The sequence below is a fragment of the Pleurodeles waltl genome, chromosome 1_2, assembly GCF_031143425.1.
Source record: "Pleurodeles waltl isolate 20211129_DDA chromosome 1_2, aPleWal1.hap1.20221129, whole genome shotgun sequence".
Classification (NCBI taxonomy): Eukaryota; Metazoa; Chordata; class Amphibia; order Caudata; family Salamandridae; genus Pleurodeles; species Pleurodeles waltl.
The window spans coordinates 842,777,640-842,804,139 of record NC_090437.1 but is presented as its reverse complement, the minus strand read 5'-3'; the positions used below and the strand labels follow the sequence as shown (position 1 = coordinate 842,804,139).

The 26,500-nt window shown below is 45.1% G+C and overlaps 1 protein-coding gene across 2 annotated transcripts in view; it reads right to left on the bottom strand.

Moving 5' to 3' along the window:
* Positions 1 to 26,500, bottom strand: part of WDR17 (WD repeat domain 17) — an 811,699-nt gene that overhangs the window by 207,626 nt on the left and 577,573 nt on the right. For both annotated transcript variants that reach the window (XM_069244628.1, XM_069244620.1), the window contains 2 exons: positions 23,496 to 23,637; positions 23,302 to 23,404 (listed from right to left, as the gene is read on the bottom strand). In XM_069244628.1, the coding sequence (XP_069100729.1) occupies positions 23,302 to 23,404; positions 23,496 to 23,637 (245 nt within the window). The remainder of the gene's footprint in view (positions 1 to 23,301; positions 23,405 to 23,495; positions 23,638 to 26,500) is intronic.

Genomic DNA, 26,500 nt, shown 5'->3' with positions numbered 1-26,500 from the left:
ACGACCAAGTTGCGGCCTTGCAGATGTCGACCACAGGAACACCCCTGGACAAGGCCGAAGTGGCCGACTTAGCTCTGGTGGAATGAGGTCTAATGCCATCAGGAGGATCCTTCTTTGCCAAAGAGTAACAGATTTTAATGCAAAGAACAACCCACCTGGAGAGTGTTCTCTTGTGGACTGCCTTTCCTCTCCTCTTGCCCACGTATCCGATGAACAGCTGATCCTCCAGCCTGAAATCCTTCGTTCTATCAATGACGAAGCTTAACGCCCTCTTTGGGTCCAAGCGATGTAGTCTCTCTTCCTCCTTAGAAGGATGAGGCGGAGGATAGAACGTGGACAAAGTAATTGTCTGGGCCAAATGGAAAGGTGAAACAACCTTCGTGAGGAAAGCAGCCTTGGTCCTCAACACCACCTTATCCCCATAAAAAGTTGTATAAGGGGGTTTTACCGATAAGGCTTGCAACTCACTCACTCTCCTTGCAGATGTTATAGCCACCAGGAAGACTGTTTTAATAACTAAATACCTTAAGGGGCAAGAATGCATAGGCTCAAAAGGGGACCCCATAAGGAAAGTAAGGACCAAGGACAAATCCCATTGAGGCATAATGAATGGTTTTGGAGGATATTTATTTAGAAGACCTTTCAAGAATCTGAGAACAATAGGGGATTTAAATAACGATGGTTGGTCTGGAAGACAAATGAAGGCTGACAAAGCCGACAAATAACCCTTAATGGTAGCCACTGCACAACCTTTCTGCGCTAGAGACAGAGCAAAAGACAAAACGTCCGACAGATGAGCATGTAAGGGATAAATCTGTCTCTCTCCACACCACATAACAAATTTAGACCACCTATTAGCGTAGATAGATTTAGTGGAGTGTCGCCTGGCCGCTAATATAACATCCACTACATCAGGCGGGAGAGAGAAGGAACTCAGGTTGCCCCGTTCAATCTCCAGGCATGTAGGTGTAGACTCTGGAGGTTGGGGTGTAAAACCTGCCCCTGCGACTGTGAGAGGAGGTCTGCCCTGAGAGGGAGACGGAGCGGAGGGCACAGCGAGAGCTGGAGAAGGTCGGAGTACCACACCCTCCTTGGCCAATCCGGAGCTATTAAGATGACTTGGGCCCGGTCTTGGCGAATCTTCCTCAACACTCGAGGAATCAAGGGTATGGGGGGAAACGCGTAAAGCAACTGGTCGCACCAGGTTATCAGAAACACGTCCCCCAATGCTCCCTGCATTACTGGAGGCTGCAGAATAACGGACAATGCGCGTTCTCCAGAGTGGCAAACAGATCTATCCGAGGAAACCCCCACATCTGGAAGATTAAACTGACTTGATCTGGATGGAGACGCCACTCGTGGTCGGCCGAGAATTGGCGACTGAGACTGTCCGCACGTACATTCAAGACCCCGGCCAGATGATTTGCTACCAAGCAAATCTGATGGTCCTTTGCCCAGGACCATAGTCGAAGAGCTTCTCTGCAGAGAAGGTACGACCCTACTCCTCCCTGTTTGTTTATGTACCACATCGTGGTAGTATTGTCCGTCAGGACCTGTACCGACTGACCACGAAGGGAAGGGAGGAAGGCCTTGAGAGCCAGACGTACAGCCCGTAACTCTAACAGATCGATATGAAACATCTGTTCTTCTGGAGACCAAAGTCCTTTGATCTCCAGATCCCCCAGATGAGCTCCCCACCCTAGAGTGGAAGCATCCGTTATGACCGTGGCCACTGGTGGCGACTGCGCGAACGGCTTTCCTTGTGAAAGATTGTTGCTCGCAATCCACCACTTCAAGTCCACAGCAGCATCTCTGGAGATCTTGACCACACCTTCGAGATCTCCTTTGTGTTGAGACCACTGCCTTTGGAGGCACCACTGAAGAGCCCTCATGTGCCAGCGAGCATGCGTGACCAACAGTATGCAAGAGGCAAACAGACCGAGCAGACGGTACGTTCACTGAAAAGCCCAGGTCGAACAACAACTGGGTTGTTGACTGCAGATGATGCAACACAAGCTCCGGAGACTTGGCTTTGATCAACCAGTCGTCCAAGTAAGGGAATACTGCTATCCCCTTCCTTCTGAGCTCTGCCGCAACCACTGACATCACCTTCGTGAAAACTCGAGGTGCTGAAGTAAGATCAAACGGGAGGACCGCAAACTGATAGTGCTGCAACCCTACCACAAACCGGAGATACTTCCTGTGCGACTTGAGTATCGGGATATGAAAATAAGCGTCCTGCAAGTCGACAGACACCATCCAATCTTCTTTGTTCAACACCAAAAGCACCTGTGCTAGGGTCAGCATCTTGAACTTTTCCTGTTTGAGGAACCAATTCAAGATCCTCAGATCCAGGATCGGTCTCAACCGACCATCCTTCTTGGGAATCAGGAAGTACCTTGAGTAACAACCTCGACCCCTTTCCTGCTCTGGGACCAACTCCACCGCGCCCTTTGAAAGGAGGACTTGAACCTCCTGTTCTAGCAACAGGAGGTGTTCTTCTGAACAATAAGATGGGCGGGGCGGGATGGGGGGCGGAAACTCCCGAAAGGGAAGGGTGTAGCCTTTTCCCACAACACTGATAACCCAAGTGTCCGTTGTAATAGTCTCCCACTTGTGGAGAAAATGCCGTAACCTTCCCCCTACAGGAGAGGAGTGAGTGGGAAATGATGGAAGCCTAAGGCTGCTTTCCCTGCTGCACCCCTCCAGAGGACGAGGAAGAGGCAGAGTGCTGTTGAGAGGCTCCTCTGGTACGGGCCCTACCTCTCCCTCTAAATGATCTATAGGGGTGGGAAGAGGCGGGTTGCTGGAATCTCCCCCGAAAGGAAGAGGAGGAAGAGCCACGCCCAAATCCACGAAACCTCCTGAAAAACCTGGAAGAGGCAGAGGAAGAAGGAGCTTCCAGCCCTAACGATTTGGCTGTGGCCCTGCTCTCTTTAAATCGCTCCAAGGCCGAATCTGCCTTGGCTCCAAACAGTTTGTCCCCATCAAACGGGAGGTCCAATAGGGTCGACTGCACGTCCGCAGAAAACCCTGAATTACAGAGCCAGGCCTGTCTCCTTGCCACCACAGCCGTGCCAATCGCCCTAGCCACCGAGTCAGTCGTGTCCAGCCCAGACTGGATAATCTGGGTTGCGGCAGCCTGGGCGTCCGAGACAACATCCAAGAGTCCCTGGGGAAGCTCCGTAAATGAAGATGAAATATCGTCCGTAAGAGCATGGATGTATCTCCCCAGAATGCAAGTTGCGTTGGTGGCCTTCAACGCCAAACTGCAAGATGAAAATATTTTCTTGGATTGTGCATCGAGCTTTTTGTAGTCCCTGTCTCCAGGTACCGTCGGGAAAGATCGAGGCGCTGACTTTGATGAACAGGAGGCTTGCACCACCAAGCTCTCCGGCGTAGGGTGTCTAGAAAGAAAGCCAGGGTCAGATGGTGCAGCTCGATATCTCCTGGCCACAGCCCTATGAACCGCCGAGGAAGATACTGGCTTCTTCCACACCTCTAACACCGGATCAAGCAAAGCCTCATTAAACGGCAAGAGAGGCTCCGCTGCAGCAGAGGCCGGATGCAATACCTCCGTCAATAAATTCTGCTTCGCCTCTGCCACCGGCAAAGGCAGGTCCAGAAAGTTAGCTGCCTTCCTTACCACAGAGTGAAAGGTCGCAGCCTCCTCCGTATACTCCCCTGGAGATGAAAGGTCCCACTCAGGGGAAGTATCCAGCCTACTGGCCGTATCCAGACCATGCAATCCATCACCAGAGTCCTCAACCTCTCCTTCCTCCAGGACTCGTTGGTACTCCTGCTCTTCCAAAAGACGGAGAGCACGCCTCCTCGAATGTAGTCTCTGCTCGATACGCGGAGTCGACATGGCCTCCGCCGAAGTCGAAGATCGGCGCCGATCTCCAGCAGTATCCGACGCCGCGTCCGGCGCCACAGGCAGCTTCGGCGCTGTTGAAGGAGCAGGACGAAGAGATCTTGGAGCCGATGGACCCACCAGAGTCACAGGACGAAATCCTGACGTCGACAGGATGGAAACCTCCGGGGCCAATCCCTCCGAAGCCACCGGAGCGGCCACCGGCGCCGACACCGGCGCCGAGCCCACATTCCCAAAAGGGAGAAAGGGCATAAAGGGTGCCGGCCTTAGAGGCGCAGGATCACCCAATGAAAAGGCCATAGGCCCCGAAGGACCAGCCGGAGCACCCCCTGGAGCCATCTGTTGAAAGATGGTATACATCGCATTCAGGAATGCGGTACTATCGGCTCCAGGGGTGGGAAAAGCCGGATACTGTGGTGCCTGGATCGAAGGCGACCCCGACGCCGGCCTCGACGTCTGCGACGCCGGAGACAACACCAGAGGCTGCATCACCTCAATCACAGACGCCTGTCCAGGCGAAGTCGGTGATGCCGGCAAGGGCAACGGCGTCGATGGATGCGGCGTGACTGTGGGACTGACCTCCCAAGTTCTCCGACGCCGAGCCGAAGGTGACCTCGAACGAGTCTCCTTGCTGGAATGACGCCGTTAATCTCTACGGCGCCGGGAGTCTCGATGACGCCGATGAGACCTTGGCGAAGAAGACTTTTTATGATGTTTTTCCTTTCTCTTCGACTTCGCCATGAATAGTTTAGCCTCACGTTCTTTGAGGGCCTTCGGGTTCATGTGCTGACATGAATCGCAAGTCACGACGTCGTGGTCGGAGCTCAAACACCATAGACAGTCGGAGTGAGGATCTGTAACGGACATCTTGCCCCCACACTCTCGACAGGGCTTGAAACCCGACTTCCTCTGAGACATTATTACCGCTGAGAAGAACTTTGCAGCAGAAAATACACTGTAGCTACAAAAGTAACAGTAGCTCCCTCGAAGATAACCGTTTCGAATGCACGGAAAAAAGGGAACTGACGTCGGCACGTCGGCGAGGACCTCTTATTGCCTGTATGACGTCAGACGGCGTCGCGCGGGCTAGAGTGACGTCCTCGTCGACGTGCAGAAGCTAGGAAGAAGATTTCCGTTGAATGCTGGCGCCATGGGAGTATTCATTAGGTGAGGAATCATTAGGTGAGGAATCTGCAGGTAGTTGTATCCATCAGAAATCAGAGACTACTGCATTGCGTTCTAATGAACTGCTCGCAGCCAAGTTCTTGGATAGGCGTGATGTACAAGGCTCACTACAATTCATGATGAGAGCACTTCTCCCATCACGGTTTGGGGTCAGATGGCCGAAGTCTACAAGCCCATCTGTATACTTGATTACAGTAAGTACATGGGCGGAGTGGACAAGAACGACCAGGTTCTTCAACCATACAATGCGTGTTGTAAAACTTGCACTTGGTACAAGAAACTGTTTACCCACCTGATTCAGATGGCAACATATAATGCGTAGGTTGTTTACCGTCAGACAGCCACAGGAAGACTCATGACTTTCCTTGACTTCCAGTTGTCTGTAATTGAAAGCCTCACTGCTGTTACAGAAGCAGCAGCCGCTTCCACCTCATATGTTCTGGAGGATGTGGCAAGGCTGCAGGAGTGACACTTTGCTGATCGCATTCCTAAAACACCCTAAAAGGATCGTCCATGTCGTCGCTGTAAAGTGTGCTCGAAGCATGGAAAGCGGCAGGAGATTCGGTATTACTGTCCCCAGTGTCCATCACAACCAGGCCTCTGTATCCCTACTTGCTTTACGTTGTATCATACTAAAGCAAAGTTCTGGGAAATCAACTGAGGTTGAGCTGCGGTTGGGTAATCCTTTCAGTGGCAGTACATGGATACCGGACGTCCATGGGCCACTGCTTCGTTAGGCAAGGAGCCACAGAATTTTACTTCATCTACTTCATCATGGACTTCCTTTTGGACTGCTTGAGAGCTAAATCCACTGTCAGAACGTGGTCGGTGTTCTGTTCAATTAACATGCATTATATTCCCCCTACTGCATATACTAGTCGACAGAACATATGCCACATTATCACGGAGTATCCTTTCTTCACCAGCATGTCTACCTTACTTTCAACGGTAGATATGCTCTCTACTTGCATCCACAAACTAGTATAGGTTCACTTGGCAATTATACAGGATTAGCCAGGACTCTGATGAGAACAGAGACATGAATGGGTAAGGAAAGCTTATGGTAGGTGTGCCTTCACAGGGTTATTGCACAGGTAGAAGGCAGATAGTAAAGGTAGTACAGATGTACATCATCTACACCTATGGATTCAAACCCATTGGTGCCATCCCAGCACTGAAGGAGAATGACTTGTATAGATCAGTGTTTTACCTGCTTTTCATGTTCATCCTCCATCAGAACTTAGTAGATGTTCAGTTTGCTGTATAAGTGCATTACAGTCACATCACTGCACATAATGTTGGCTGGGACATATGCTATGTTCTCATGTACTCCCCTGTGTGCCAAACACTACCCTTTTTCATAGCCTATGACCTTCTCTTTGGGGAACATCATGAGAAATCCACAGCATGTCTCCCTTAGTTTTAAAGGTAGATATGCTCACTCAGTTTGAGGAATTGCTTTGTACGGCATACTCAGACACCCTCAACTTGCATCCACAAACTGGAAGGAGTTGGATTTAGCACAGAGAATGCGTTAAAGGCGCATGAAAAACATGTCTCCCTGAGCCTTAGGTGGGTGTCACAGGAGTCATTAGTAAAGGTCCGTTATGCATGCATTTGGTAATGCTAAGGAAGAAGGAGCCAGTTAGCCTATGACCTTCTCTTTAGGGAACATCATGAGAAATCCCCAGCATGTCTCCCTTAGTTTCAAAGGTAGATATGCTCACTCAGTTCGAGGAATCGCTTTGTATGGCATACTCGGACACCCCCAACTTGCATCCACAAACTGGAAGGAGTTGGATTTAGCACAGAGAGTGTGTCAAAGGTGCATGAAAAACATGTCTTCCTGAGCCTCAGGTGGCTGTCACAGGAGTCATTAGTAAAGGTTTGTTACACATGCATTTGGTAATGTTAAGGAAGAAGGAGGCAGTTCCTTGACAAGAGGTAAAATGTAGTCAAACTTATTCCGTTCTGTGGCGTTTGAATGTGATGGGCCCTTGTCTGGCAGCGTTAAGTTAATGTGAGTGCAAAGGTTGGTTGGATTGGGCCCGTGGCCGGCGATATGAAAGGGTTGTTTGTTGTGCGTGAATGGCGTGTGAATGGACCATAAAGAGGTTGTTGCCTGGACGCGGCTTAATGGCGCACCTTCAGAAGGCTTGGTTTCAATATTCAGATACTTTGATAAGTATTCATGCTTTGAAACTATAATTTCTGGAGGTGTTAAAACCAACCAGTGTGACTGGTGGGTTAACTTTAACAAACTAGTACCAGGGGAGTCCAAGGGTGCAGGACTTACGTGGCTCTCACCAGTTTTCCTTCACCCAGAATCCCCTTGAAATCACAAAATGTGCTTAAAAAACACAGAAAAAAAGAGAATTGCGGAAGGGAAGAAAGACATAGGAATAAGCACTCACAATGAATCACAAAATTCGCAATAGTAACAGATTAACGTATGAACGGTGCTCCTGGCAGGAGGATCCTCCACACTCCTCCTATGTTTCTGCAACAGAAACAAAAACCACGGCAAACAGATGTCAAGGCACTCGTGAATATAAGTTCAATCATCCATGTGATTTGTGTCTTGGTGTCTTGTTCATGGCCATCAAGCATAAATCGGACCAGGATAAAGGCAAAAAGTTCAGTTTATTCTTGAAATGAAGTATCCATTAGGACAAAACAGCCAACACGTGTTTCGTCCTATGAGAGAATTACTCTCAGAGACTTCATCAGGGCTTACATAAATAACTGTATATGAACACGATTCATGACTATTACAATAGCTCTCCTGGCGTCCTAACTGGAATCATCATCCCATGAAACACCGTCCAAGTCCTGGCAAACATGCTCAAAACAGGTGTTTTGCTGTTTGCCATGCTTAAAAAACACATTTGCCTTGCATTCCAATGAGCAGAAGTCCAGGGATCTGCAGGGAGCCACAAGTTCCACTAAGTCTCCAGAAAAAAACTGCCTCACTTTAGTGAGTGGGCAAGTGACCACAACAGGGAAGTACCCAAAACGGATTGTGGAGACATTAAAATTACCTACCACAAAACAGCCTCGTTTTTTAAGACAGTCGCCAAAGTATTTTGTCCTGGGCTCGGCAGCCATGTAGGGAAACCTACCAAACGCAGACATTTCTGAAAACTAGACACCCAAGGCAGCCCACTTAAATGTGGCGTGTTTGGATTTAACAAGGTTTTCTTACTTAGAATACCCTGCAAAAGTGAAACGTTGATTAAAACCACTATTTTTCCTTTCTTTTTTTATCACAGAAACTACAGGAATGTGCAGGAATCCTCAATATTCCTACCACCCAGTGTTTCCCCACTTGTCCTGATAAAAATACAACCCCGCTTGTGTGCCTGCGCCTAGTGCCTGCTTCAGGAATGGATCACTCCAGGGTTAACAGTAGCCCTCATGCAAGGACTACCATTGACCCTTGTGTGATCCATTCCTGTCGCGGGCACTAGGCCTACCCACACAAGTGAGGTACCATTTTTATCGGGACACTTGGGGGAACGCTGGGTGAAAGGAAATTTGTGGCTCCTCTCAGATTCCAGAACTCTCTGTCACTGAAATGTGAGGAAAAAGTGTTTTTTTAGCCAAATGTTGAGGTTTGCAAAGGATTCTGGGTAACAGAACCTGGTGAGAGCCCCACAAGTCACCCCATCTTGGATTCCCCTAGGTCTCCAGTTTTCAAAAATGCACAGGTTTGGTAGGTTTCCCTAGGTGCTGGCTGAGCTAGAGGCCAAAATTCACAGGTAGGCACTTTGCAAAAAACCCCTCTGTTTTCTGTGTAAAAATGTTATGTGTCCACTTTGTGTTTTGGGGCATTTCCTGTCGCGGGCACTAGGCCTACCCACACAAGTGAGGTACCATTTTTATCGGGACACTTGGGGGAACGCTTAATGGAAGGAAATGTGTGGCTCCTCTCAGATTCCAGAACTTTCTGACACCAAAATGTGAAGAAAAAGTGTTTTTTTAGCCACATTTTGAGGTTTGCAAAGGATTCTGGGTAACAGAACCTGGTGAGAGCCCCACAAGTCACCCCATCTTGGATTCCCCTAGGTCTCCAGTTTTCAAAAATGCACAGGTTTGGTAGGTTTTCCTAGGTGCTGGCTGAGCTAGAGGCCAAAATTCACAGGTAGGCACTTTGCAAAAAACCCCTCTGTTTTCTGTGTAAAAATGTGATGTGTCCACGTTGTGTTTTGGGGATTTTCCTGTCGCGGGCACAGGGCCTACCCACACAAGTGAGGTATCATTTTTATTGTGAGACTTGAGGGAACGCTGGGTGGAAGGAAATTTGTGTCGCCTCTCCGATTCCATAACTTTCTGACACTGAAATGTGAGGAAAAAGTGTTTTTTTAGCCAAATTTTGAAGCTAGAGGTCAAAATCCACAGGTAGGCATTTTGCAAAAAACACTTCTGTTTTCTATGAGAAAATTTGATATGTCCACTTTGTGTTTTGGGGCATTGCCTGTCGCGGGCACTAGGCCTACCCACACAAGTGAGGTACCATTTTTATCGGGAGACTTGGGGGAACATAGAATAGCAAAACAAGTGTTATTGCCCCTTGTCTTTCTCTACATTTTTTCCTTCCAAATATAAGAGAGTGTGTAAAAAAGACATCTATTTGAGAAATGCCCTGTAATTCACATGCTAGTATGGGCACCCCGGAATTCAGAGATGTGCAAATAACCACTGCTCCTCAACACCTTATCTTGTGCCCATTTTGGAAATACAAAGGTTTTCTTTCAATCTTTATATTTCAGCAAATGAATTGCTGTATGCCCGGTATGGAATGAAAACCCACTGCTGGGTGCAGCTCATTTATTGGCTCTGGGTACCTAGGGTTCTTGATGAACCTACAACCCCTATATATCCCCGCAACCAGAAGAGTCCAGCAGACATAACGGTATATTGCTTTAAAAAATCTGACATCGCAGGAAAAAGTTACAGAGTAAAACATAAAGAAAAATGGCTGTTGTTTTCAGCTCAAATTCAATTTGTTTTTATTCCAGCTGTTATTTTCTGTAGGAAAACGTTGTAGGATCTACACAAATGAACCTTTGCTGAATTTAGAATTTTGTTTATTTTTCAAAAATAGATAGCTTTCCGGGATCCAGCATTGGTTTCACACCCATTTCTGTCACTAACTGGAAGGAGGCTGAAAGCACAAAAAATAGTAAAAATGGGGTATGTCTCAGAAAAATGCCACAATTGTGTTGAAAAATGTGGTTTTCTGATTCAAGTCTGCCTTTTCCTGAAAGCTGGGAAGCTGGGTGATTTTAGCACCACAAACCCTTTGTTGATGCCATTTTCAGGGGAAAAACCACAAGCCTTTTTCTGCAGCCCTTTTTTCCAATGTGTTTGAAAAAAAACTAAAACATTTTGCTCTATTTTGGCTAATTTCTTGGTCTCCTCAAGGGGAAACCACAAACTCTGGGTACCTTTAGAATCCCTAGGATGTTGGAATAAAAGGAAGCAAATTTGGCATGGATAGCTTACGTGGACAAAAAGTTATGAAGGCCTAAGCGCGAACTACCCCAAATAGCCAAAAAAGGTCTCAGCACTGGGGGGGGGGGAACGGCCCAGCAGCTAAGAGGTTAAAATACAACAGAAGAAAGAAAAGCACCGTTCCCTTTTTTGTTGCTAAACAGCCGCTTCTATTGTGCTCTGTGACCTGACCTGCCTTTCACCTCAGCGTTTGGCTCTGGCAGCAGGCATTGTGATGTCAGACCTTCACTGTAATAACCTTATAATAGTCAAGTTCTGATTTCTTTTCTTTATCATTGGTGACAGTGTGTCACAAGACGCCAATTATAAAGAAATGAGTGGCTGGAATTACAGAATCCCATGTATTTTAATGTGATCTAATGGTAAATCTATGCCTGTAAAATTCTGACGACGAGCAATAGGGATCCCCAAAATGGTTGGACCCATAGGCAAGACTACGAAACATGCTTCATTCTGCCTCTTGTTTGACAATATCTCTAGGACATACCAGAACTCCCGAGCATTCTCCTTATATTTAGTAATCCTTATATTTAGTACAGATTAAAATTGTTGTTGCTCTCAACAAAATGGTCTCCACATCCTCCCCATCCAGACACTGAATTCTTCCTCTCCCTTGGTCATATTATTATTTTGAGTCATGTTGGGCTTATATCTAAGGCCCATTCCTCGTTGAAGCATGCACAAAAAACGGTTTCTATTGGAGTTAATTCTCAGCCATCCTAGTCCCACATCTCACCAGTCCCAGTTTAGTATAATGCCTGTATTATTTTAAATCTAGTTGTTGGGAAAATATAATATAGTCCTTCACACCCGCACTAGTTTTGAGGTTTTTATTATTAAAGAAATCATATAACTTTCATCAGCCTATACTTCCTGCCTCTAAGTTCAGAAATGTGGGTCATGCAGCCGTGGCAAGACATCTGCATGGGTCGGTAGGACAAGGGTGATGGGGATGTATTTATCTTGTTGCTTCTAATCAGGTTATTCCAATGGCCTAATAGTATGGTAATAGTGTGTGAGAGCATGCTCAGTTTGGGCCTGTGACGTGCAGGAAGCCATAACAAACACTGCAGTGTGAGTGGAATATCGCCACCCAAACCTTTGTCCTATCAGACCCCATCCACTCGAGTGCTAGCCAAAACTGTGCCACCAAAATGTAGCATGGGAGGTTTGCTACTCATTTGGCCAATACAAGATAAATTTAACCAGCCCTGTCAATATAGAGCCTTGAACAGAGTATCCAACAAAGTAGATATGTTGCTATAGTCTGCAGCTATCTGAAATCCAGGATAAAATAGGGGACTTTCCATGTAGCTAAAACCTCCATTTTGTAAATGCTGTCTAACTCTATGAGTAAGATCTGTCACACCCATGCTTGATAAAACAGTGTAGTTAACTCAGAATCTCAAGATCTTTGAGAAAGCCCTTGATTGAAATATAGGTAGCTGGGATGTTGTCGGAAATGGGTTATTGATTGACAGTCACTGGTGAGGGGGCTCCATATCCAGGATTTCTTTCAAGATTTTGATTTAGGTGTCAAATGCATGCTGATTGACAACAACACCTTTTCCAGCAGTATCAGTTTCAATGCACACATAAAAGAATGAGTTAGAAAGGATTGCTTATTTAGTCATTCTGCATTACAAGGGAAGAGAGAAAGTCCCAAAAGACTCAATATTTCCAAATTGTAATTAAGATGACAGGAAATTTGTACTTGTGGAAAAGACGGGGGTAGTGTTTCATGATGAAGGGTGTTGAAGGCAGCTGATACAGCCAGCAGGACTAAAAGGCAGGCATCCACATTTTATTAAACTTGCAGTATGTCACCTGATGCATGTTTAGTTTATGTCTCCTTAAGGCATCTTGGGCAGAATCCTGATAAGAGGTAAGAAGTCCTTTTTTAGGCAATAATGGTATGTGTTAGCCAGAGACTGCCTTGAGAAAGATGTTGCCTAGGGAAAGTAGTTTTGAGATGTGTAACAGGTTCTGAAAGTCCATGTGCCCAGTTTTTTTTTTTTTCAACAGAGGAATTATATATACTGACCTTAATGTTAAGTGGAATGTATAATCTTCAGCTGAGATACTGACAATATGTATGGCTTTTTAATTTAATGTTTTTTTCTCTCTTTAGCCACATTTACTTGTCATTTTCTTAGTATTCTGAGAGGTATAGTGGTAAACAATAATCCCATGGTGATCAAACCAGCTGAGTGTGATGGAGCATGTCATGATTGCTGATGTTTGGTGGGTATTTAAGGTCATGGTTGTTACCTGTGTTATGTGGTGGTTGTTAGGCCAGATGCGAGAGATTGTAAATACTGCAGATTTCTTTTAGCTTTTGCTGATGGTGGGTTTGTGATGTTGCAGGGGATATAATAATTTGATGAGATGTTTGCTTTATGATTGAGAGGGTACAATTGATGGTATGAAGGCAGATGGTTTTGTTGTAAGTTAGTTTGATGGTTATCAGCATAAGTATTAAGGAGAAAGATCATGTGTCATTTGTGGCACAGTTCCATTTGTCTTCATCAGTGACTGTACGACAATCGAAGTATCTGAACCATTAGATAGAATGTTGCATATAGTTTGGAACTGAAGAGGCTGTTTAAGGCAATCTTAACTTCAAGTTGCCTGGGTACCATCAAATAATTGAGCAGTGCATTGTGATCAAGTGAAAAGGCCATATACAAAATCCATGGTGATTACTTTATGACTGGAGCACTAGGTCATGTGGGAACAGATAGTTATATCGTGCATTTAAATTGACTAAGCTCCATTTGTCTTTCCAAATGAGAGCAAGGTCCTCTCCATTTCGGTCAATTCTGTTTCTACTTTAGATAATGAGCAGGTCTCTTACGCATCAGTCATCCAATAACTTGTATATTTTTAGTTTGGAGTTGTCAGTGCAAGCTTGAGCATGTTGATGAAGAGGCTCAAAACAGTAAAAAGTGACTTAGTTGGTGTAACCGGGCGTCTGTTGCCACAGTTGCACCTAATCAACTCGAACCGACAAGCCCATACCCCCGGGGTACTCCCAAAAAGAGCGTCATCACAGAAAGGACGTCAGACGCCGGATTCCGAGAAAGAGAGACTGAAATAGACGTGGGACGCCGTCAGGAGTCATGGGGAAAGCCGGAAGTAGAGCCGCGAACGAGGAGCGCGAGGAGAAGTATGGCAGGAGAAGCCCGAGAGCAGAAGGACGGAGAGACGCGGGAGGAGGAAGTCGCCCAGGAGGATCAGCAGAAGCTGGAGGCCCGAGAGCCTCTGGACGAGGCACCGAAGATCTTCAGTGAGACGCCAGGGAACCACGGAGGAAGCCGCCACGTCCCAGGAGGGGCGTGGCACTCTCAGGTACGATCGTACCTCCAGTTTGGTTTCTTGCCTGACTGCTTACCGGGCGGGAGGAGGGCTAATGGGGAGGAAGGGAGGACCGGGGAGAGGTGCTGTAAGGAAGGGGAGATATTTTGAGAGAAATAAAACGATTAACCCTCGGATACCTCTTTTAAAGAATCAACCGCTATAAAACTTGTTGAAAGAGAGAGAAGGAGAGAGAGAATAATCACGGGGAGGTGAACCACCATAGAAATATAAAAATCCCATACACAACCCTACACCCCTATCCTCCCACTACCCCTACTAACCACCTAAAAATATACCTGACACAACGTCTACACTTACCTGTTGTCCCGTTCTTTTTCTATTTTGGGGAAAACCGGTCCATTTCCATGAGTGAAGACCACAGCACCTACCACCATCAGACGGACACAATATCCAGCCGAACTTCTAGCGGGAATAAGAGCTTCCCATCATACTGCTGACCTCACGAGGAAATATATCGAAAAAAAAACAAGAAAGAGATAACAAAGAACCGGAAAACAAAATCAAAATAAAGATCTATCAATCAAAAACCCGGTGCCTATAGAGTTATTCCAATATCCAACTGGTATAGACCTAGAACCCCCTACAGTGGTATCAGACGTGGGACATTGGAATAGGCTCCATAGACGAGTAGAGACAATGGAAGGCACTCCCACCATAGCTGATATGATGTAGCAATTGGCGGAAGGACAGAGGCACCTTCAGATAGTATGGGAGGAACAACAGAAAGAAGCCAAGGTTGAAAGGGAAGCCCTACAAAGTGCCCTAAAAAGTCAGGCCACTATCATGGCCAACAATCAGTTGGTGCATGAGAATTCTCTAAAGTCATTAACAGACACCATCGCGACCACCCGAGTACATCCAAATGTACCAAGCTCCGTGTTACAACGGTACCAGGAAGGCGAAGACCCGGACGCCTTTTTTACTAACTTTGAGCGAGTTGCCACGTCAGCTACCTGGCCTCAAGAGCGGTGGGGTCAGTACATTGCCCCTCTATTAACGGGAACCCTCCAAGCCACTTATCAAGCCATGAACCCGGGAGGCACCACATCATATCAAGACATTAAAAAGAGCATTTTGGAGAGGGTAGGGTTTGACACAGAACATTATAGAGTACGATTTAGGAAAGCCAAGTGGGGACTGTCCGAGAATCCAAGAGCCTTATATTTCAGGGTAAAAGACCTGGGACTCAAACGGCTCGGACCTATAGGGAATAATCGGGAGGATATTATTGAAGCCATTCTGCTAGAACAATATCTAGAAGCACTGCCCGTCACCACCCGTAACTGGATCAAACAACATCCTAACCCCGACACGAATACCACCATCGAGTTGGCCTGCGCTTTTCATCGCTCCCTTGAGTTTAAAACACCCCTACATCATGCAACCCCTACTACATCTTGTCAGAACGGGCCCCCACTTCCCTCCTTGGGAAGAAAACCGGTCGAAGATCCTGTAAAATCTAGAGGGATGGAGAAACCATTTTTTCAACAACCCCAATGTTCTAGTTGTGGGGAGTGGGGCCACATAGCCCGGGTATGCCCCCTTAAAACCGATAAGGCAGAACCAATGGAGATAGGTATCACTAGAGGGCGGGTATACTTCACTGGTGGGAGAGGTACCCCTTATAAAAAGGAGCTATTACTTAATGGGCGACCAACCATGGTACTTATTGACTCCGGATGTAGCCAGTCAGTAATCAGAGCTGACCTGATAGCCAGCTATACCATTACTCCTGGGACTACCGTTTCTATTTGCTGTATCCACGGAGAGACCCGAGAATACCCCACTACCCCGGTCACACTTTCTTGGGAGGGGAAAGAAACACAAATAAGAATGGGAGTAGTAGAACGGTTAGTAGAAGAAGCCATAATCGGAACAGATTACAAGGACTTTGCTATTCTTTTGGATAGTACGAGGAACCTAGAAGATACCAATTCTTGGTGGAAGAATGCCCCTTTTTCCAGCACGCAAATACAGCCTCAGACTATCCGGTATAAACCTAGAAGAAAGGAGAAGCGAGAAACCAGGAGACTCTATGGACAGAAGGACAAGAACTATAACCGGGTAATTACACGAGTCCACATCCTCAATAATCTTCCTCCATTCCGCACGCGTCAAAGGGAGGATCCTAGCCTCCTTGATGCCTGGAGGAGCGCACGACCTCGAACCCCTGAAGATAATGACCCTTCTTTTTCCATAATCAATAATCTGCTTTATAGATTCACTAACACTGACAATCAGGAAAAGAAACAATTACTTGTTCCCGAGCCTTATAGACTACAGGTGTTACATCTGGCCCATAGTAAACCGGGGGGTTTCACTATGGGAGAGAAAAAACAGAAGAATATCTGTTAAGGAAGTTTTATTGGCCTGGCGTATTTTCCCAGATCAGGAAATTTTGTCAACAATGTCCCAAGTGTCAGTTTATTGATGCAGGGCCAAAGAAGAGAGCCCCTTTAAAACCCCTTCCCATTATCGAAATACCTTTTTCCAGGATAGGGATGGACATCGTAGGGCCTCTCATACCCTCCTCAAAGGGTTATAGATATATACTAGTATTAGTGGATTATGCCACTCGTTACCCCAAAGCCATCCCTCTCACCAGTATTAATACCAAAAGTGTAGCCAACGCTATGATAGGTTTCTTTTCCAGAATAGATTTTCCTAAAGAGATCCTAACAGATCAAGGAACCCAGCTTATGTCAAATCTAATGGCTCAGATATGTCAACTTCTGGGAATTAAACAAATAAGGACTGCGGTGTATCATCCTGAAACCGATGGCTTGGTAGAGAGATACAACCGCACCCTAAAAACCCTTTTAAAGAAATCAGTTTCCGAGTCGGGAAAAGACTGGGATAGGAGGTTACCACTAGTGCTGTATGCCATTCGGACCCATGAGCAAGCATCCACGTGACACAGTCCTTTTGAATTAGTGTTCGGACGGCAGCCACGAACATTGTTAGATATGGCAGCTGAATTATGGGAAGAGGAGGAAGGGGGTGAGAAATCTCTTTTGGAATATACTAGCGATCTAAAAACCAGACTTCAATCAGTATGGGAAGACGTTAGAGAAAATATGGAAAAAGCTCAGAATAAACAAAAACAGTATTATGATAGGAATACACAAATGAGGACCCTAAACAAGGGGGAGAAAGTCTTAGTGCTGTTGCCCTGCTCCGATATTAAACTATTGGCCAAATGGCAAGGGCTTATGAGGTTATAGGAAGGGTGACCCCGGTTACATACACAATCCAGCTGACGGATAGTCCAAAAAGAACTCAGATCTTCCACATAAATCTGCTAAAAAAATGGGAAGAACCAACAGGCTCTCAGGCAACTGGGTATTTGGTCACACAGTTAAAGAGTTAGAGATTGGATGGTGTCCTATTGATGGACATTCCAACACTGAAGGACCTCAGAAAAATACACACCTCACACCAAAGCAACATAACCAGTTAAACCAACTATTCACCTGTCATACTCAGGTATTTTCTACACAGCCGGGTAAAACCACCTTAGTGCAGCACCAGATTTCAACCCAACCAGGTAAAATAGTACGACTATGGCCCTATCGCATTCCTGAGGCACGGAAAATCCTAGTAGAAGAAGAGGTAGAGAAAATGTTAACCATCAAAAAGTCCATGGTGTTCCCCGGTGGTTTTAGTCCCCAAACCGGATGGATCAATACGGTTCTGTATTGACTTCAGACAGGTCAATGCGGTGTCTCAATTTGACACCTATCCCCTTCCCAGGGTGGACGAACTTATAGAAAGACTAGGGAAAGCCAAATATATGTCCACCCTTGATTTGACAAAGGGGTACTGGCAGATCCCCTTAGCAGCAAAAGATAAGGAAAAAACAGCCTTCTCAACCTCCTCGGGGCTTTACCATTTTAACGTCCTCTCTTTTGGTTTACACGGGGCTCCGGCCACATTCCAACGTCTTATAGATTCTATATTACGGCCCCACACCAGATACGCAGCTGCCTATCTGGACAATATCATTATTTATATTGAGACCTGGGATGACCATTTGCGCCATTTACATAACATCTTTGCTGCCTTACACCAAGCAGGATTTACAGCCAATCCCTCTAAGAGTCACTTAGCCTTTAATGAGATCTCTTATTTGGGATATCACATCGGAGGAGATATCATTAAACCACAGATGAATAAAGTGGAAGCCATTATTTGCATAAAAGCCACTACCACAAAAAAAGGAAGTACGTTCTTTTTTGGGCCTAGTTGCTTACTATAGGAGATTTATGCCCCATTATTCAACCCTGGCGGCAACATTAACAGATCTCCTGAGGAAAGGCCAGCCCACAAAAATTGTAAACCTCAATCCTTCCCAGACCCGTAGTTATCAGACGCTACAAAGATATCTCACGACTCAACCTATATTGAGTTGTCCAGATTTCAATCTGCCCTTTCACTTACAGACTGATGCCTCAGATGTAGGACTGGGGGTGGTTCTATTTCAAAAAGATAAGGAGAACACAAGCCACCCCGTGGTGTTCATAAGTCGCAAACTCTTTCCCAGAGAACAGAGATATCCTATCATAGAAAGGGAATGTCTGGCCATCAAGTGGGCAATTGAAAGCCTACAATATTACCTCCTGGGTTGACCCTTCTTACTATATACTGACCACGCTCCTCTTACATGGCTGTCAAGACACAAAGATAACAACGTCCGCATTCTGAGATGGTTTATGGAACTTCAACCTTTTTCCTTCCAGGTGTGCCACCTTCCTGGGGAGCTTATGGGTCAAGCTGCTTATTTATCCCGTTATCCGACCACTCTGGGACTCGAACAGCCCCATTCAAGGGAGGGGACAAGCCCATACCCCCGGGGTACTCCCGAAAAGAGCGTCATCACAGAAATGATGTCAGACGCCGGATTCCGAGAAAGAGAGACTGAAATAGACATTGGACGCCGTCAGGAGTCGTGGGGAAAGCCGGAAGTAGAGCCGCGAACGAGGAACGTGAGGAGAAGGACGCCAGGAGAAGCCCGAGAGCAGAAAGATGGAGAGACGCAGGAGGAGGAAGTCGCCCAGGAGGATCAGCAGAAGCTGGAGGCCGGAGAGCCTCTGTACGAGTCACTGAAGATCTTCAGTGAGACCCTGGGGAGCCACAGAGGAAGCGGCCACGTCCCAGGAGGGGCGTGGCACTCTCAGGTACGATCGTACCTCCAGTTTGGTTTCTTGCCTGACTGGTTACCAGGCGGGAGGAGGGCTAGTGGGGAGGAAGGGTGGACCGGGGAGAGGTGCTGTAAGGAAGGGGAGATATTTTGAGAGAAATAAAACGATTAACCCACGGATACCTGGTTAAAGAATCAACCACTATAAAACTTGTTGAAAGAGAGAGAAGGAGAGAGAGAATAATCACGGAGAGGTGAACCACCATAGAAATATAAAAACCCCATACACAACCCTACACCCCTACCCTCCCACTACCCCTACTAACCACCTAAAAATATACCTGACACAACGTCTACACTTACCTGTTGTCCCGTTCTTTTTCTATTTTGGGGAAAACCGGTCCATTTCCACGGGCGAAGACCACAGCACCTACCACCATCAGACGGACACGATATCCAGCGAAACTCCTAGCGGGAATAAGAGCTTCCCATCATACTGCTGACCTCACGAGGAAATATATCGAAAAAAAACCAAGAAAGAGATAACAAAGAACCAAAAAACAAAATCAAAATAAAGATCTATCAATCAAAAACCCGGTGCCTATAGAGTTATTCCAATATCCAACCGGTATATGTTGGACCTGGCTTTTTGACAGGGTCATCCCCAGACTTTTTGCCTTCCTCCTTTTCTTTTTCTGACCTCAGTTTTGCTGGTTTTTAGACTCTGCGCACTTTACCACTGCTAACCAGTGCTAAAGTACATATGCTCTCTCCCTTAAAACATGGTAACCTTGAATCATACCTGATTGGACTATTAATTTACTTATAAGTCCCTAGTAAGGTGCACCCTGTGTGCATAGGGCTGGTAGATTAAATGCTACTAGTGGGCCTGCAGCACTGGTTGTGCCACCCACTTAATTAGCCCCTTTTCCTTGTCTCAGGCCTGCCATTGCAAGACCTGTGTGTGCAGTTTCACTTTTCACCTCAACTTGGCATTTAAAAGTACTTGCCAAGCCTAAACCTCCCCTTTCTCCACATATAAGTCACCTCTAATGTGCGCCCTAGGTAACCCCTAGAGCAGAGTGCTGTGTGGGTGAAAGACAGGACATGTACCTGTGAAGTTTACATGTCCAGGTAGTGTAAAACGCCTAAATCCGTTTTGCACTACTGTGAGGCCTGCTCCCTTCATAGGCTAACATTGGGGCTGCCCTCATACACTGTTGAAGTGGCAGCTGCTGATCTGAAAGGAGCAGGAAGGTCATATTTAGTATGGCCAGAATGGTAATACAAACTCCTGCTGACTGGTAAAGTCGGATTTAATATTACTATTCTAGAAATGCCACTTTTAGAAAGTGAGCATTTCTTTGCACTTAAATCTTTCTGTGCCTTACAATCCACGTATGGCTGGGCTTTGTTGACAGCTCCTTGTGCATTCACTCAGACACACCCCAAACCCAGGGTACTCAGCCTCACTTGCATACATCTGCATTTTGAATGGGTCTTCCTGGGCTGGGAGGGTGGAGGGCCTGCTCTCACACAAAGGACTGCCACACCCCCTACTGGGACCCTGGCAGACAGGATTCAACTGAAAGGGGACCTGGTGCACTTCTTAGCCACTCTTTGAAGTCTCCCCCACTTCAAAGGCACATTTGGGTATAAAACAGGGCCTCTGCCCTACCTCAGCAGACACTTGCTGGAGAAGAAACCTGAACCAGAAACTACATCCTGCCAAGAAGAACTGCCTGGCTGCTCAAAGGACTCACCTGTCTGCTTTTCTACAAAGGACTGCTGCCTTGTTGTTGGCCTGCTGCCTTGCTGAACTCTTGTCTGGCTGTAAAAGTGCTCTCCAAGGGCTTGGATAGAGCTTGCCTCCTGTTCCCTGAAGTCTCAGGACCAAAAAGACTTCTCTCTTCCACTTGGACGCTCCTTGCGCGAAATTTTCGACGCACAGCTTGTTCCGCGGCAAGAAAAACGCCGCACACCGACGCTGATCGACGCAACGCCTTCATGACGACCGAAACTTTGACGCACGGCCTCGCAAGGACAACGCCGCCCGACTTCCCCGGAGAAATCGACGCGACGCCTGCCGTGAGATCAAAACTTTGACGCACGGCCTCGCAAGGACAACGCCGCCTGACTTCCAAGGAGAAATCGACGCAACGCCTGCCGTGAGATCAAAACTTTGACGCACGGCCTCGCAAGGACAACGCCGCCCGACTTCCCCGGAGAAATCGACGCGACGCCTGCCGTGAGATCAAAACTTTGACGCACGGCCTCGCAAGGACAACGCCGCCTGACTTCCAAGGAGAAATCGACGCGACGCCTGCCATGAGATCGAAACTTCGACGCGCAGCTGGAAAACAAGCAGGAAAATCCACGCACAGACCCGGGACATCTGGTACTCCTCGCGATCCACAGAAAGAGACTGTCCGTGCGCCGGAAAACGACTCACGACCCCGCGTGAAAAATAACGACGCAAGTCCGTGTGTGCTGAGGAGAAATCGACGCACACACCAGTTTTCCACGTATCTCTTCTCCTGTGGCCCTCTGAGGAGATTTTCCACCAGAAACCAGGTACTTTGTGTTTGAAAGAGACTTTGTTTGCTTTCTAAAGACTTAAGACACTTTATATCACTTTTCAGTGATATCTTTACAAATTCATATTGCAACTTTGATCGTTTTGACCTGAAAATACCCAGATAAATATTATATATTTTTCTAAACACTGTGTGGTGTATTTTTGTGGTGTTATACTATGGTGTTGTATGATTTATTGCACAAATGCTTTACACATTGCCTTCTAAGTTAAGCCTGACTGCTCGTGCCAAGCTACCAGAGGGTGGGCACAGGCTGATTTTGGTTTGTGTGTGACTTACCCTGACTAGAGTGAGGGTTCTTGCTTGGACAGAGGGCAACCTGACTGCCAACCAAAAACCCAATTTCTAACAGTATAGACCTAGAACAACCTACAGTTGGCAAACCATTTTACGAAGACTAGAACAAATTGTACCAGATAAGAAAAGGAATCTTTTCCTACAGCGACTTGAAGGAGAAGTAGAAGCTGAGACATAATAATTCTCATGAGGAACTGTAAACGATGTTATCTGTCACTTAATAATCAAAAACAGAGTATCTTGAGAACACTGCTTCTGTCTTATATTTGAGGGAAATGGCTACGAAGTAGATGGCAAGGTACCTAATGGCACAGGATAGATGAGGTGCAGGCATTCGTTATGAGCTATCGCACATAAATCACGTCCGTAAAACAAAGCATCTAGATTAATGTAGAAAATACCATTATGACACTTCTCAGGAGTGAATACTGTCAAAAAATTGAACTACTCAACATGAAATTAAACATAGATAAAACACACATGGAATATACAGCAGGCTGACAGCATTTTGAGAGAGAGGGATACATGCAACCCAGTCCAAAGGTGTTCATATAACGTTACTGCACTAGTTATGGACATAAATGAAGAAGAGGATAGAGTGCTACATATTAAATGTAATCAAGTTTAAGAAAGCTATACATATATGTTTAGATTATCAATGGCCAAACTGCATTTTCATTGTAGCATACTGTTTTGTAGCAAACTTCTGTTTCATCTTCAAAAGTGTCATAAACTTAAAGGAAACTTGCAATTGTTTCAACGGTAAAACACATTGTTACCTAAAACGATTATTTGAACCTCTACCAATCAAAATCTCTTTCCATGTAACTTTCATTTTTTAAGCATTGTTCTCACTTAGGTTGTCCTGCTCTTGGTGAACCGCTTCAAAGCAGAATTGACATAAAAGCATACATGAATTACAGTCTGTACAATAATTACACAGCAATGATGCAAAGTAACAAGTTACATTCAATTATTGTTAGGAAATAAAACAAAATGCAATCATCTGTTTATTTTTGCTTTAATTTTGTGTGAGACGAGCAGAGACCTTTCTGGTAATCCTTTCCAGTTCTGGAAAACTGACAATACTGGCATCAGACATGATCTCCTAAGACTTTTTTGCACTACTTATATCTGACTCTTCCAACAGAAATTGCAGCACCCTCCCCTTCTGTTGATTTATGTTATCAGCTATTCTCCTCCAAGATCATAATTCACTCAAATTAGGATTGTCCCATCAAAGTAATTACCTCATAAAAATAATACAGAGGAAAAATATTACCAATCCAACAAACATTAAGCATACTCACTCACTACATTTATGCAGTACTAGTCTTTCAGTTCGAATATAACTTAGAAGATCAAGAATTGGGCAGATGGAGCCCAGAGTCCAGTCTGAGCTGCTAATTTGTTCTGTTCAAAATAGAAAGGAAAGGCAGAGGTGAAAAAAGCCACCCACTGAATCGCATACTTTGCAAATTACAAATTAAGTTTCAGGTTTTACCTTTAACATACTGGATTCCAATTGGAAGGGCCTTTTCTGGTTCTGTACTTAATAAGTAATATTTTATGGCCTGAAATATATCTCCTTCTGCGTGAGCAGCTTCGGCTAATTGTGCACATTCTTCCAATCCTGGTAGATTACACTAGAAATAAATACTTTGTCAATACAGATGGTAACTATCATGTTTAATATGCAATAACGTATGATAAAAAACAGAGCCCTTTTTTAAGCTGCACTGCATGTTTAAAACATCTTTTGTTGCTTTTTACTAACACAGCAAAGTACTGTAGAGAGACAACTTTTAATTAAACTTTAAATAGATAATTGAAAAAGAAACAGGCAAATTTGCTTATTAGATGTTGTTGGTTACCTCCTAAGAGTAGCCATTCAATACTCTAGATCAGTGTTTCCCAGACTCTGGGTTGCTAGCTGATTTTTGGTGGGCGGTTAAAGTCCAAGAAATAAATAAAGATGCCTGTATTCTGTATTTAGCTTGGCACATTTCTTGGTCTTTAAAGAAAGAGGTCAAATATCAGGCTATGACTTATGACAAACTGCTGCTTACTTTTTAACATATTGATTGGTGTTTACAGGATCCTCTGGTTTTGCAGTCAGAGAAAAAAGTAAAGTAAATTATTTGTGAATCCTGCAGGAGTTTAGACAGTGTGAAAAGAAAGGCTGTAGGATGTAACTTTTTGTAACACACAACAAAATGTAAATACCTGCAAATGAACTGTACACATTCAGCAGTAGGGAAGCAAAAAAGAAGTGCTTTTTTTGTAATTCTGAACAAAGATTTTAATACGATCAAAGCACATCAAGACACTATTTGGTGGTGCACAAATGACATATATATACCCTGAAACGCGATCTCCACATGTTATAATTTGTGTGCAATTTAGTTTTATCAGTAAAACTGTATGTCTGTGCAAACGTTGTTGTCATATAAATGAAAAATGTGCTGTCTGTAAATGACATAAGTTAGTTACATTAAAACAATTGTCTGCCTTGTGTCTGGTAAAAGTAGGTGGGTTGCAAATGTTTGTCATTCTAAAAAAGAGGGTCGTGGTTCTAAAAAGTCTGGGGAGCACTTGTCCAACATTCTTTGTGAATGCATACTTGGTTTTCGTCAACAAGTTTAGAACAAGTAATAATCAGCTTTCCTGAAAACAATTTTAGTTTAGCTGCCATATTTTAGTATAATATGAGTTTAGTAAGCAGCGTGCATATGTTTTCTGACCCTGTTTTTGGTTTCCTGGAACAAGACTGCGAGCATTTATCAGAAGTGATGTTCTTTTATTTTTGGACAAAACACAGAGCTTAATTTAAAGTGTTTAAATAAAACAAACATGGCTGAAAAAGAAATGGACTGTTTTTAATACAATTGTAATACATACAAATGCACACAACTATACTACTTTTTACTCCCCTGCTACTTTGCTAGGTGATGACAACATACAACAATAGGCATCTTGAAAATCCAGGGATCTATCAAGTATTGTTGTTGGGTAGCCAGGACACCCTGGTATAAGGTTAACATCTTTAGCTTTTCCTTCCTCATTAATCTATTTAGGAACTGAAGATTCTGAATTGGACATTGTAAGAAACTGGGTTGTTGGCTAAATGGGGGTGACCCTTTTTTAAGCAAGAGCTGCAATCCCTATCAGGGTGAACCACAAAAGTCACTAAATTAACCTGTGCTCAATCCTCTGGTAGCTTAGCTCTCCCAATTTCTTGTGCAAACGCAGGTTCCTGAGGTTTTTTCACCATATCTCTGGAACTCTCCTTGTGGCCTGAGGAATGACTGCTTTTTAAGAAATAGTTTTTGGGAGTACAAAATTATTATCCTTGGATTTACAAATAAGCCTTCCTGGAGTTTTCAGATTATGACCTAACAATAGAGTGAAACCACAACACACGAAAAATCCCACACCAATTTAGAAAAATAGAGTAAATTAATTGTAATACATTATTTGCCACCAAAAAGACAAAAATTCCAATAAGTTGTTCCAGAGTCATAAAGAGAATAAGTTAAAGTGGGTGTACCCCATCCCCCCTCTCGCAGTGGTGAAAGCTGGATCTGACTGTTGAACTTCACCATAGGGAGACTCCACAGTCCATGCGGAGATCACCACATGGTCAAGTATATGGAATAAAAAAAAAAGATTTACCACAAGACAAGACAAATTCCACACCGATTTAGAATAATAGAAAGAAATAATTTTAAAGCATTATTTGACATCAAAAAGACAAAAATCCAATTAGTTGTGCAGGAGTCATTAATTTTTAAAGTTTAGGGTAACAGCTAGCACTTAAAAAGATCGAAGTGCTAGCCACAGACATTTTGTTGTGCAAGACCAGTTCAAAGTTGTAAAATATGGCTGACCACGATGGAGCGAGGTTGGATACAAAAAGTAGATTGCGCCCGGTTGGCACTTAACTTCAACTTAGAAGACATTTTTGAAGAAAAGTGTTCAGATAAGGTAAAGCTCAGCAAAGCAAGGCTGCAGGGTGTGTCTGAGGAGGGTGGGTCATTGTCAGGGAGCCGCTGGACGAAGTCAGAGTAAAGATTTCTACGTCTAGGCCTTTCAGAAGTTGAGGCGCTCCAGAGGGATGAAGCTGGAGGCTGCAGCAGACGAGAGTTCGAGGAGGGTGGATAACCCTTTGCAGAAGGTCAGCTGAACAGGATTTGCTGATGCAGAGAAGAACATAGAGGGTTCTGCAGTGAAGTCAGGCTGACCGGTGATGCGCCTTGGGCAGATAGATGAGCAGGTCAGTTCATCTACTGTTGGGTTCTCAGAGCAGTTTTTTAGCCAAAACACTTTTAAGTCTCAAGTTTTGAATTTTGGCTATCTGGGTACCTTTACCACCACTACCAAGGTTCATGGACAGGAGGGGCCCACTTAAGGGGATTAAGACTCATGAAGGCTGGGTCTGGGTGAAGGTTCAAGTTGGATGGAGCCTTTTCTATCCGTGAGACTGACTGGGAGGCCAGACAACTAGCA